The sequence below is a fragment of the Nesoenas mayeri genome, assembly GCF_963082525.1.
Source record: "Nesoenas mayeri genome assembly, chromosome: 2".
Taxonomy (NCBI): domain Eukaryota; kingdom Metazoa; phylum Chordata; class Aves; order Columbiformes; family Columbidae; genus Nesoenas; species Nesoenas mayeri.
In genome coordinates, this window is record NC_137543.1 from 64,918,695 (window position 1) to 64,933,326 (window position 14,632).

Sequence of the window (14,632 nt, forward strand, 5' to 3'; positions counted from 1 at the left end):
AGATTGAACCCCTACACACACACTATTTCAGTGTATGTATTTAAAACTTGCTTCGTAATATGTTATTTTAGAGAATCTCACTAATATAAATCATTCCTAAGTCTGCATGTTTTTAATTAGTCTTTTCTCTCTTTTTTTTTTCCTTAACAAAAAGTCAACCAACATTTCATACCTGTATTATTTACTGGTAAAGTTACATTCACTATATTGAATGTCTGTGAAATATTTCTATACAAACATATTCTCCCATGTTGAACAAACCTATATCAAAGAAATAGTAATTTATAGAACAAAGATTGATGCAGGCCAAAAAAAACATGCACATTATTATGTCATTGAGCAAAGAGAAGTATCAGAAGACTAGTTTGGGTAGGTGGGGAAGCCCTGACACGAGCTCAAATGCAAAAAAGCAGTATGAATATACAGGAGGTTGGAGCAGGGATGGGCTGCAAAGGTGTGAAAACATTGTGTGGCCATGTAGGGATGGTGTCTGAAAAGCCAAAACTCAAATGGAGTGGAGGCTTTCCAGGGATGTCACCGGTAACAAGGTGAGCTTCCACCGCTACATTGATAGTAAAAGGCTGAGCAAGGAAAATGTGGGCCTGTTGCTGAACAATGCGAGCGATTTAGTGACAACAGACACAGGTTTGGCAGTAGAACTCAGTGCCGCCTTTTCCTGAGTCTTTACCAAGAAGGTCTCCCAGGCCTCTGTGCTTAGAGAAGTGATTCAAGGAGGAGGAGAACTGCCTACCTCAGAGAATCAAGTCAGAGATTGCTTGAGAGAACTCAGCCCAGACAAGTCCATGGCACCAGACGGGCTGCAGCCAAGGGTGCTGAGAGAACTACCTCATGTCCTTAGAAGGCCACTTTCCAACATCTTTGAAAGGTCACAGGGAAGCTCCCCAATGATTGAACAAAAGCAGATGCTGCACCCAACCTCAAAAAGGCCCAAAAGAATAATCTGGGGATTGGCCTCACTTTGGCTCCTGGGAAACTTAAACCAGACCATGAGTTGAAACAAGAGAGATTTTGGCTGGAAATACAGGGTTGTTTTTTTTTTTCAATCTCGGGACAATCAAGCAGTGGAGCAGGTTGCCCAAAGAGGTTGTACAATCTCCATCCTTAAAGGTTTTCAAGACCAAACTGGATAAAACCCTGAGCAACGCAGTCTGACTTCGTAGTTGACCATTTTTTGAGCAGAACGTTGGCCTCGATGAGTTCCTAAGATCCCTTCCAATATGTGGTACCTTATGATCCTCTGATCTTTTGGAAGAGGGCAAAGTTGTTGGGATGTATGAGGATTAAACGTTTAACATCCATTTAACAGCCATAAATGTATCAATATAATATATGTGCTTTTCTTCAGTGGGAGTGAAAGTAACTGATTATTAATAGGTGGGATGGAGAACCTGGGAGGAGGGAAGCCATGCTTTTGGAGAGTAGCAGAGAGGCAATCTGGGAAGGAGGCATTTAAAAAACAGACTACGTACAGGTAAAATGATGGACTTCAGAAACCTTTTTGAAAAGAGGCTTTTGTTTTACTTTTTACAAAACAAAATCTTTAGGAAAATTATACTTAAGGCTTTAAAACAGAGAAAACCAATGTCCAATATATTGGGGGTTGAAAGGGGCAGAAATCATTGGTCACTTGTTCACATTGCTTTAGAATGTCTCAGAATAAGTTATTGACTCTCTACTTCTGTTTTTGCTAAGTCTTCTGGATTTCATTCTGACCAGTTGGAGAAATGGAAAGTGAGTAAAAATAACTCACTCGTGATATTTGGGAAGTGAAAGCACATAATCAGAATTTAGTGCAATGACTAAAATTAGGGGTAGTAATAACATACAATGATAAAATTAAACAAGCTGAGGTGCAAAATAAAAACAACTAGCAAGGGATGTGAACGATCACAATAAATCATTGTAAATGTACACATTGTTAAAGGAAGATCAAAGAAAGAGTTGGTCCACAAGTGATGCTAAGAAGGCCGAAGTGTTCTTTTTTTTGCTCCGGTCTTTCTTAAATGTGAAATGATATCCATGAGCAAATGGAATTCACACTAGTAACGAAGGGCAGCAGTGCAGGCTAAAATTCCAAAGCAAGAGTTTAGAGACTTATCAGATGCATGAGACGTTTTCAGATCAGCTTGGCCTGATAAAATTGAGTCTGAGATATTTAGAAAACTAGGTGATATAATCTTAAAATTGCTACCCTTAAAAACTTTATCAAGACTGATGGGACTGGAGAATTCACAAAGTTAGCAAAGTGTCTGCTTTCTCAAGGAGGAAGAAGAGGAGTCTGTAGACCTATAAACTTCACTCCCAAGAACCACGGAATTGTTGAGGCTAGATCTCTTTTGAGATCATGTGGCCCATCCCTGCTCTTGCTCAAACAGGGTAACCCTAGAACAGCTTCTGCAGGACCATGTCCACTCAGGTTTTGAATATCTATGCAAATGGAAACTCCACAACCCCTCTGGGCAATCTCTTCATGGTAAAAAGAAAAAGGTGTTTTCTTGTGTTCAGACAGAATTTAATGAGTTCTCATTTATATTTATTGCCTGCTGTGCTGTCAGTGGGTGCTACTGTGAACAGTCTGGCTCCATCTTCTTCATTCTCTCCCACCAGGTATTTATGGACATAGATGAGGTTCCCCCTTGAGCCCTTTCTTGTCCAGGCTGAGCAGTCCCAGCTCGCTCTGCTGCTTCTCATATGAAAGATGCTCCAGCCTCTTAAGCTCCTCCGTGACCTTTCACTGGACTCACTACAGGAACTCCATACCTTTCTTATCTCAGAATGAGCAGTCAAACTTCTATGTATCTGGAACATCAGAAAGCAAGTGATGGTTGCTTTGAATTTACTAAGAGACAACATCAAAACGACTCAATTTTCCTTTGTGACAGAATAGCAAGTTTTGTGGCCATGGAGATGATAGAGTAGCTGTCATTCAGACTTGCCTGAAGTTTTCATACTTTCCCAAGTGTCATTCTCATTAGCAATGTTGGGCAAAGTAGCTTGAATTAAACTACTACAAGTAAAAGCTACTTGGAAGAACATAACAAAGAGTAGTTTAATGGTGGAACTTTAAACCAGAAGCGTATATCAATGAGAATTCCACATAAATGCATTCTGAATCTGATAATATAAAGTATTTTCATTTAAGAAGTAAAACGTCAAATGTCAGCAAGGTGCCTAAGAGTTGTAAGCACATTGAAGACTAAAGCAGAAATCAGAATGCTGTTAATACATATGAGAAATGGTTGAGATAAAAATAGGTGGTTAGGTAAGTACAAACAGACACCTCTACACATTTGTCAAGACCAATCAACACAGGAATACTGGATGGAAATTCACTGTCTTTTTACCATTTTTGTTAAGGACTATCTGTTAAAAGGTTGTAGGAGATCATAAGCTGAATGTGTTGTGATTCAACAGTGACTTGCTTTCAAAAACAAACATCGTATTAGGCTGTATAGCAGGAGGTGGCTATTTATACAACACAAAATATAACTCCTCGTGGTTCAGGTAAAGCTTCAGCAGCAGTAGGATCATACCTGGAGATCTATTTTGAGTTATGATTTTTTAAGTAACATTTTTTGCAAGGATAACTTTAGAAACGCTCTACAGGTACATGGACATGTTCTATATTTAAAATGTCTTCCACACAGAAGATGCAAAAAGCAAAGTGTTCTTAACAGAATAGGAAAGGTTGGTGTCATTTTAGCAGGATCAAAAATTCAAAGCATCTCTGTGTTTTCACAAATGCTTAAGGCTGAAACTGTTCATTTCCATCTGCTAAATGCTCAGTTTCCATTCGTTCCATTTTGTAATGAAATACAAATTTACGACCATTCAGAACAAAATTCTGTTGCAAATAAAGTGGAAAGTTTTGGCATGCCAGCTCTGTTATCACAGGGTATTTTTCTAACTTCAGCACCAATATTTGGATCCTCCTGAGAATGCCTGAGAACACTTAAGTTAGGAACTTGTCTACTTGCTTTACTTTTTCAGGAAACCCAGTTTCTTAACTCAGACAACAGTAAAACTTGGAATTTTTCATTTTGAAAACAACCGTCATTGTAAACCAAGCTGTATTTCTAACTAAATAAAGTAAACCACAAGGGAAGGTTCACAAGTGTTCTTCAGGAGTCTGTTAATCAATTCAGCTTTCCTGTGACAATTAGGATGATGGTCTATGAATAGGGAGCTTTGAAATCCCTTCCATTTATTATTTCATCAGTTTCAGCTGACAAAATTAGCACAAAAACATGACCTTTTTTTTTAAAAAAAAACCCTTTACTTCTTTTCAACTTCTAGTCCTGTGTCATTTCAAAAACTTTACAACTGGCATGTTGCTGAAGTTAATGTTTTGAGTTAATCTGTTCATCCAAAAAGTGCAGGCTCCTTGGGCTTGATTGTGTATTGCACAACCTCTCTTGCACTTTCTTTTCTAATACCCTGAATGGAGGATACTGGTAATAGGCAGCTTGATTCTTGTGAAGAAAATGAAATTACTATTCTCTGAATAGTAAGATTGGATTTATCAGCTCAAACAGCAGGGTAGTGGCAGTGAGATCCATACTGTACACGAGACAGACATCCCCATGTAGTCTGCGTGTGGAATGCCAATATTATTTCGAACTAGCCACTTTTCTTCCATGCCAGAGGGAATACTGAACCTCTGGCTGCCCGGAGTGTATTTTTCAGATCAATCAGCAGCTTTTCAGGTACAAAGTTCAATCACCTTCTTCCGCAGAATGTACTTGGTAAGACAGTACTGGCAGGTAAAGTTAAGGTTTCTCCTTGGCAGCTGGGGCTGAAGTGACGTTTACTGGCAGTGATAGGACTTGCAGGAGCTGAGGCTGGTGCACTCATAACTAACCTGTCATATGCTGCGCTGTGAGCCCTTGTCTCAACAGTCTGCAAACCGTGTCGTGGCATTGGGAGCAAGTTGAAATATCAGGCAGCTACATGATACGACATTTACCACCTGTCCGTTCCAACAGGAAAAGTGTCACTTCATCTTGCAACCAGTACTTAATTTATAAAAACAAATGTAGTGGTAGGTAGGTATGTATGGAATGTTCACTGTGTGCTACTTGGTTTATTCTGCTTTGTAAGAAGAAGAATTTAAGAGCTAAAGTGCAATGATATCCCACTGTATTTCAAAATAGGCTGCAACATTGTATTCAACCTTTCCTAATCATGTCCAAAATTCTCTTTTAGACCTACACTATTTGAGAGATGTGTGACCTTCTTTCATTTTCAAAAACCAAATGTAATAATTGTAATGGCATACTCTGTGCTCACAAATTTTTAATTCACATATCGTATTTTCAGGATTTATCGTTTGTCCAATGTGTAATCCATTAAGGTAAATTAAATTCTTTAATTATCTACCAACAATGAATATTTAGCAGCAAGTTAGTATCAGTAGCTGGTTGGAAGTTGGTTTATAATTGTATTAAGTATGACACAGGTAAGTACGCAAAATAATTTTCAAATACAATGTATTGCAGTAGTACTTCCATTAAAGCATTGTTTGTTACTAACTCAAAACATAGCTATTAGTATCACGGTTCTTCTGACACCTTTTCAAATCCTTCTTTTCATATTTCTGCATTTATAAAACCCCTGAGTTTCATTGCTTTCAATAAGAGAGCATTTTAGAATCAGTTGAAACTGCTGCAAACTGGATGGGCAGCTGGCTTATAAAGACTGAACCTTCATTTGGCTGTAGCTGCAAGTCAGTTGTTGGTTTGGATCAAGCTAAGACACTTCAATGCAACAGGTGTCCCTTTCTCACAAAAAAATAAAATAAATGTTTTAGTCAAGGTTTTATTATGGTATTGTCTATAATTGCAGGAAACGTGAAGAAGAAAGCAAGAGAAAAGAAGCCAAGCTACAGAAAGGGCCGCAGAACGTGGAACCAAATAGGTTTCAAGTCCAGCAGAGTCCTGCAAATCGAGAGAAGACTACTAGCATCTCACAGTTACCCAGTAAACCCACTGATATGAGGAATAAGAGACCTCTGTCCCTCACTGTGTCACAAATCCAGCCAGGGAGAAACAGTAGAGGTTCACCTCAAGTTTCTCACAGCAGAGGGACACCAAAGGAGAGTTGCCTGTCAGCAGAGCCTCAGAGTGAAGGGCATAAAATCAGGCAAGGTTTGTAATCTCTTTTAATTTTCCTGATTATCATTTCTGTCCATATCTAGGCGTGTTTTATATATAGGACTTGTTTTATTTTCTATCATTTCTTATTCTTTTGTTATTTAAGCAGTTCATATAGGATAGATACAGATTCTTTCACTGTGTGTGTTCTGTCAACTTCAGTCAAAAATACCAGTATCTATGGTGTCTGTAAAAATACCTAAAATACATGAGAACAGGTTGTTGGGAGTTGTTCTATTAGTATTAATGTTTGGAGAAAATGAGGTTAAAGATATTTGGCATATCTATGAGATACCTGTAGAATGTTAGTGGAGAAATGGTAACTCTTGTATTTAAACAAGGTTAAAGTGAGGATAAAATTGTTCTAAAAGTGACATTTCCAGCACACAGAGGCAGCTGTGCAGGCAGCTTCATTCTCCATGGCAGGATTCTCCCGTGATTTGTCTCTGAAACCCTCCTGTAGACAACACTCTGGGATATTTTATTGAGAAGTGGGACTGTGTCTAGAAATGGTACTATGAAACTGTGTGTCAAAGCTCTTTCTGTTACTTTTCTTACCCTGCTGCACTCTTTTGTTCTGTCTGTAAATACAACGTCCATTTATCATAATTTCTTGACCACTCCTATATTAGTTTTGCAAGATACAGATTTTAATGACATTACAATCAGTTCTGACTTCAGCCAGTTACAAGAGCCCATGGCTCAAATCTTTAAAGACTAGTAATGTTAAAGTATCTTCGTTATTATTAAAAGCAAAAATTGGATAAGGAGTTTATTTAAGGTAAGTTGCAAGAATTCCTCAGATGTAAAACTTCCGCTAATTCCTCTGGAAGTTCTGCTAATTAGAATATTGTAATAATCCAAAAGAAAATAAAGTCAAAGAGCTGTTCTACTGAATCATTTTACCTAGATTTCTTCAGCTTTTCCATGGAACTGTGTTGGTAAACAGAATACTTGACTATATTGTCAGAGTAAAAGCAGACACACTTATATGAAGAGAGCGAAGCAATGATAAACAGAGGTATTAAAAATTAAGCTTTACCTGCATGCGTATTAACTTTACGTTAATTGAAATATTCAAGTGGTGAAGTAAACCCATAAGAATAATCAGACACAGTAGTTTCCAAGAGAAAAATGGGTACCTGTAATGAACATAACGAGGAGAAATTGGTAATTATGGTAAAAAAGGGGAAAGAGAGAGAAAGCTGTGGGGAGGATTACAACAGTGGAGGGAGGACAAGAGAAGGAGAAGGACAAAGAAACTATAAAAGAGGAACAAACAGCCTTTTCTTTTACTTCAGTATCCATTCTTAGCCAAAATCTCCCATTGGTTATGACAATGGAAATTGCATTGCTTCAGTTTCCCACTGTTTCTTGGAGCAAATATAACAGTTTTGCACTGGGAGAGTGACTTAAGGAAGTAGGTAGTGGGTAACTGATGGGAAACAGGGGCTATAAAGTCAAACAGACTGCAGAGATCAGGACTGAATTTGCCAAATTTTCTGCAGAGGATTCTAATATTGATACTTTTATTTGAAAAGACACATTTATGTTGAGTTGTCTACACTGCCCTTCACAGTAACGTAGAGAATTCTAACCAGCAGCAAATGTCAACAGCATATAGCTTGGACTTTTGATTGAAGGCTTCCCTTTAGTTGGAGATTTCCTGATGTAGCTTTGCCAAGATAATTTTTCCATGGTGATGGTTCTACAAGTAAGATTTTAAAATCATATAGGCTATTGGCTGGAGATTTTTTGCTTTTCAATGTGTCTTTAAAAGCAGAATATAATTTCTGCAAGAGAGAGAGTTTTACTTTTCAATAGAAGATTCTTTGCTACTGTTTATTATCTTTTTTCATCATGAGTGTTGAACATGATGAGAAGAAAACTCTTAAGGCACTTCTGAAAATGTGTAACACGTCTACTTGCTGCTACAGTGAGACCAGTTTACCTAAAGAGATTCTAAAGAAGGCCCCTTCTTGCCCAATCCAAAAAGCCTGTGTTTGAAATAAAATGTTATGCTATTTTTAGGCATGCATTCTCTTTTTGCGGTTGAAATGATGCCGGGAAAGTTGATGTATCAAGGATCAAGTAATGAAGTTCTTAAATCAGTTCTCATTAGGTGTTTTAATCAATGCTCTTGTGACCAAAACTTTGATGGACTTAATTGGATGTTTTATTGGAATTAAATATAAATTTAGATCCTGTGGGCTCTGAAAACTGTGATTTAGTTGGTGGGTCTTTCCTGATCTGTTCTCCACAGAGAAATACTCTTTCCTTTGTATGTTATCTCATTTGTCTTGACTGTAGCATAAACAAGTATGTTCTTTTTTGTGTTCTGTACCTGTTATAGCTTGGTTTTCCTTTCTAAGAAAGTTGATTTCAACTACAAAAGACGAGCTAGAATACTTAAATTACACTTTTCTCCCATTATCCAGTTACCCAGTTGTTCGGATTTGGAAGTTTTGCACATAGTACTTAAATGTCTTATGGTTGAAGTAAAAAAGTGTTACACATTCTGTATGTGCATCCCAGGAGGCAGGTTTTGGTGAGTTCAGAATGACGAGGCCTTTTTTAAAAAGCCGTGTTCTTTTTCCTTGTTGAGAGATCAAAATAGTGTTGAGACAGTGCTGGGAATTTCATACATTTAAACTGACTGTCAGACCTATCCTGGTTTTATTGATGGCACTGACCTTTTTTCCCTTGGCTTTGTCGGGAGTGGGGTTATGCCCGTAGAAATCTTGGCACCAGAAGGCACATTTTTAAATTGTCTGTTCCCCTGGTGTAATACGAGAGAGAGGGAACTTCCTTCTCCATTCTGGGAGATTAAAATACTAGATCCAAATAGATAAGAAATCATTAATTAAATTAATAATGCTTTTTTTTCCTCCGCCCCAGAACATACAGGGCTATCTACCCATATGACAATCACGTATAAGTTAGAGTAGCCTCTCAGCCCATACTGACCTGTCACTGTGATAAATCTTCTTCACTGGAGACTTCATTGATGATAGTCATTAGTTTCTTCTGTATAATCTGTTAATGTGCCATATTCTGTTATCGGGTGAAGAGAGCATCCTGTGAAGGCATTACAGTAAGGATAAATACAGCATGGGTTCACCAGGTTTTGGATGATTCAGAAGATGTTATGTGATTTTAGTATATCAAAGATCCATTTCTTTTTTTCTCCCTCTTACCTACCCTTTAACACTCTGCTTCGTTTCATCCTGCCTGGTCTATGTGTTTCTTCTCCTGTTTGTTTCCAAACAAAATGAAGATGTGTGGATGGTGGGTGGGAGATTTTCAGTTTTGCATTTCAGCCTGGGTTCCGAGTCACCCTCACAGGAGCCCTGAGCAGCAGTTACCACCCAGGAGCGAGGGAGAAATGGGAAGGATGTCCTAGTTTCATGTAGGCTGTCAAGGGAAGTGCTGAGAAGCCAAGAGCTCTGGGTTTCCTGGGTCAGTGAGTTCTCCTGTCTGTCACCATGGGCCAGGACACAGGGTGGCTCTAGCAGAAGGTTGTGCTGTGAGAAAGAAAGATCCTTCTAGAACAGTAAGGAAATGAAGAAGTTTGGGACTGCACCATTACAAGCAGTCGTGTCTTCTTCTGATTCTTCCCACTTAAAGTTTCTTTTCATTTCTGTAAATCCTGGTGTGCTTCAAAGGTAAAAAAATAGAGACATCATAAACAATGTTTTGCTTGTTTTTCATTTCTCTGTCTAAAGATTCACTGAGGAAACACAGCAAAAGCAAGTCAACTTGTGTCCAGTTCCATTGTGGCAAAGCAAAAGAGGCAACAAAAGTGGAAGCAAAACATCAGCAGGTCGCAGCCGCGGCAGAACTGGATGGAGAGAAGCCCAGGGAACACAGTGCCGAGGTGACGCGGACTTGTGCTCGGAGGAGCAGGAGGCGGACCCCGTCTGCTTGTAGGGCTGCTAGTGCTGGGGACAAATTAAGAGATCAAAATCAGTCTTCATCTGGCAACAGGGACCATTGCGAGGGAACAGCTGCGTTCTTCTGCAACCTCAGTTGTACTGGTGGAACTGTGAGAAACCCGAAGCAGTGTGAAGCTGTTTCCAAAGGCAAAAGGCATCAGCAGAAGTCCAGAAATAAAGAGGTAAATGACGAGCGATGTTCACCAGCTGGCTCCAGTAGACCGGGAACTGCCAAAACGGTGTTTGTAAACACCCGCAGCGACAGCGGGAACGCTGGAGAACAAACTAACAAAGTGGGAAATACCGAATTAGCAAAAAAGGCCTCCCCTTTATTGTCTGCTGAGGCAGAACCTACTGGAACTGTGCCGAGAAACCCAGTGGCTTGTTCTGCTCCTGAGGACAGCTGGAACTTGGAAAAAGCAGACATAATCGGATCCAGGAGTGCAGATGATCAATTATGTTCTGTCGCATGGCAAAGTACAAATATTGAACTAATCCCTTTAGAGATTCGAATGCAGATTATAGAAAAAGAAAGAAAAAGGAAAGAGCTGTTTCGGAAGAAGAACTATGCTGCTACAGTCATACAGAGGACGTGGAGAAGGTAAGAGCTGCTGTTGCAGTAGCTAGAGAAGAGTGAGATACAAGTAGATGGAAATTAAATTAGGGTTGCTGGCAGTGTGCTTTATTTGGTCCTTTAGCTTACAACATTACTCGTGCTAAATCAGGAATTTAATAATCTTTCACCAAACAAGTGGAAGTGTGTTCCAGTCACCTAGAATTACATTAGTAAGTTCATAAAAAGTGCAATGTGAGTGATTACTTTTAATAATTGGAGAAGTTATTAAATTTCTATTTCAGGCACTGATACTTCTTTGGAGTGCCCATCAAGATTTGCCTAAGCCAAGAGTTCACTGCTGTCATGCTCATTAGTAAACTTGCATGTGTATGGATATGGGGTTTTTTTCTGGAAAAAGTTTTTCGTAACCAGATCCTTCAGTACCATTTACTGACACACCTGAAATTGTATTCTGACCTGCGTTTTGACTGGAGAACCAAACTGAAAGAGATTTGGAAACTCGGAGAGGATTTCTTTCTGTACTCAGCACTGTTGAGGTCCCACCTTGAATCCTGTGTTCAGTTTTGGGCCCCTCACTACAAGAAAGACATTGAGGTGCTGGAGAGAGTGCAGAGGAGGGCAACAAAGCTGATGAGGGGCCTGGAGCACAAGTCTGATGAGGAGCAGCTGAGGGAACTGAGGCTGTTCAGCCTGGAGAAAAGGAGGCTGAGGGGAGACCTGATCACTGTCTGCAACTACCTGAAAGGAGGTTGTAGCATGGACGGTGTTGGTCTCTTCTCCCAGGTAGCAAGTGATAGGACAAGAGGAAATGGCCTCAAGTTGTGCCAGGGAAGGTTCAGATTGGATATTAGGAAACATTTCTTCACGGAAAGGGTTGTCAGGCATTGGAACAGGCTGCCCAGGGAAGTGGTGGAGTCACCATCCCTGGAGGTGTTTAAAAGATGTGTAGATGAGGCTCTTAGGGACATGATTTAGTGGTGAACTTGGCCATGTTGGGTTAACAGTTGGACTCAATGATCTTAAAGGGCTTTTCCAACCAAAACAATTCCATGGTTCTACCCACACTGAACTGCAAAGCAAAGCAGCCACGTCTTCAGTGATCCACCACTTCTGCCATCAGCTCTCTCCACTGCTTGCTGGAGGCTGAATAAATATTGCCTGCCTTCCTGCATTTTTCCACACACTGTGTAATCAGCTCAGTGCTGGCAATGTCCTGCTTGGTCTTCTTTTCTAATGTAGATCCCAAATTCTTGTCTTATGTGTTCAGACCCTCAAAAGGTAACGTAAGGCAGGAGCAGGTTAGGAGGGTATATCCCTAAGTGATACTATTGCTTCTGAAGGCCGTGCTGTGTCCACTTAGCACTGAAGTAAATTCCTTACAGAGGAGCAGGCGCAGTCAAAGCTTAAAGATGTGTAGCGAGTGCTTGTGCAGATTTCCTCACAAGAACTGGGATCTTAAAGCCTTGTGTTGAGCTAGCCTACCTATGTAGAAATCTTTGCATTCCACTTGCAGTTTTGCCTATTAATATTTTTGATAGATCTCTCTAAACTGTCGCACACACAGAATGTTAGGGATTAAAAGGGACCTCGAAAGATCATGCTGTCCAATGCCCCTGCCTGCTGGAAGAGCGGCAGTGTGCTCCCTCAGCCAGAAGTGTGCGCACTTCCTTACACCACTTTGGAAATTGTGGGGATTAAAGATCATTTAAATGATGTTTGTTATTTAAAGAATTCATAAAGAAAAATGAATATAACTGTTCTGTTTGCAAAACTCACATCTTATGGAACACTGACGAGGATCATAAATTCTTCAAGAGTGCAGGAGAGATTAGTTTGGCAGTTCCTCCAGTGTCATTTTGTCACGTCTCCAGCCAGTTTACTGTCACTAGAGCTTCGAAGGAGTTCATAAAGTTTGCAGCAATATCGTAATGCATTTATTTCAGTGATTGTTTTGATGCAGAACACCAGTTTGTTGGGCAGCGATGCCGAGTTGGGGGCACTGCAGCGTTAGCAAGAGCCACGCTTCCCTCCTCCCTTCTCTGTGAAGTTGGGCCGGATTTCCTCCCAGTTGCTGTGCTATTACCACAGCAATTATGTTTCTTTTTGAAAAAAAGAAGAGAGTTCTGCCTCTTCCTTGGGAGCAGAGGTCATGTATCTCAAAAAAAGAGGTGGTGTGGGTGTTTTAGGATGTGGATCCCAAGTCACCTGCCTGCCAAAGGGTCACAGTGAGTATTTCCAGCTGGCCCACGCTGGGCGGCTGTATGTGCTGACTACTAATATGTCACTTACTCTATCTCTCCCTCCAAAACACCCCATCTCCCATTCACTGTACGCCGAATTACAGCTCTTCAGCAGTACCTACTGTGTGGCTGTGGGTCCCGCTCAGTCCTGTGTTTTGTCTCTTGGTTCCAGGCTTGCACTGGTAAATAGCCCGTACTTGTAGACAGCAATGGAATTATACGTTATACATCATTAATGCATAATTCAACATTAGAAACATGTAGAAGTCCATGCTTGAATTCTGGCATTTCTTTAAATTAGGATTAAATACCTTTGTCTCGCTGCAAATTTGGTAGTCATCATTTAATTATTGTCAGTAGCTATTGTGAGCTATAACAGAGTGGCACTGGACTACTTAAGTATATTAAGCTTGCCTTTCTTGGGAAAATGCTTCAATTCCCACAGTCCACAAACTTTACAAATGTAGCCCTCAAAAGTGTATCTTAAGGTGTGTGTCTTGCCAAAGGTTAATTGTTCATCCTGCTCGTTGAGGCTCACAGATCTGTGTCTGGTCGCTCTCGTGGGGACACTGAGGCCTGTGCTGTTCTCTGGGGTCCACAGTGAGTCACCAGAAGCTGCAAATAAATAAGTTGTTTGCTGTCCCTGTTGCTCTCCTGCTCGACTCAAGCTGTGTCTATTTCTATATGTTACTGCTACATGCACACTTTGACCAGCAGTAGTTTTTAAGATCCGAGCTTCTGTAAAAATAAATCTGAATACCAGCATCGTCATTTTGCACCTATTTTCCATGTTTTGTTTTTGTGCGGTAGCTTTGTTGACTAGGTATTGGGTATTTTGTTAAGGCACCACATCAAACTTGGTCCCATTCTTTTTTTCTCACGAGGATCAGAATGACCTGTCCCAGGAGAGCTGAATTAAAAAAGGTGCGTGTGCTCTAAGCTGACTGCACACAGCTTCGCAGTGTCGGAGCCTCACAGCTGTTGTCTTGTTGCTAAAAACTACCAGGAGCTGTCTACAAACATGGAATCACAGCTGGGTGCAAAGGTGGAGTGCTTGTCAATGGGTCATTTCATGTGTCAGCAAAGGCTTCTGGCAAGAATTACCGCATTCCAGGAGAAAAGCTTAATATGCTTTTCTGCAGTTGTTTTTCCTGCAGTGGCGTTCACATAACCCCTCCTTAGCTCCAGTTATGTTAGCACCTCACTGTCACTGTGCCCCCTCTTCACTTTCTCTTCCTCTCTTACCCCTTGAAAAGTTCAAAGTGACGTGTTATTTAACAAAACCAGATCTTCTTTTTTTCCTCCATCTCTTAATAACGCTCCCGTTCTGATTTCATACCGTGCTTTGCAACTCGTAGGCGCTATGGACATTTATTAGTAAGATGCAGTTGCTCACCACCTTTGTTAGGTAATTTAATGAGCTGTGTAGCAGTACATGCCTGAATTCTGAAGCTCCACTAAATTAAGATTAAATACATTTGTCTCAACTAGCAAATTTCACAGAGATAATTTACTAAGCTTATTGAAATTTTTAAATTATTTGGAATATACCTGAACTTGTCGTCCCTCTTTGGCACTCTGTTGTGTACTCCTTTTCTGTATAAGGCTACTGTCTTGTTTGAATTATATATCCTTCATTGGCTTATAATTTATATTTAAACAATTTTTATCTGGTTGTGTTGTCTTTTGTTTAAATTTAGAACTTGT

At 40.0% G+C, this 14,632-nt stretch overlaps 1 protein-coding gene across 1 annotated transcript in view; it reads left to right on the plus strand.

The window, feature by feature from the left end:
• Positions 1 to 14,632, plus strand: part of INVS (inversin) — a gene marked incomplete at its 3' end in the record, with an annotated part of 86,092 nt that overhangs the window by 66,534 nt on the left and 4,926 nt on the right. Inside the window, exons 12-13 of the mRNA XM_080364279.1 lie at positions 5,866 to 6,167; positions 9,899 to 10,709. Of these exons, the coding sequence (XP_080220405.1) occupies positions 5,866 to 6,167; positions 9,899 to 10,709 (1,113 nt within the window). The remainder of the gene's footprint in view (positions 1 to 5,865; positions 6,168 to 9,898; positions 10,710 to 14,632) is intronic.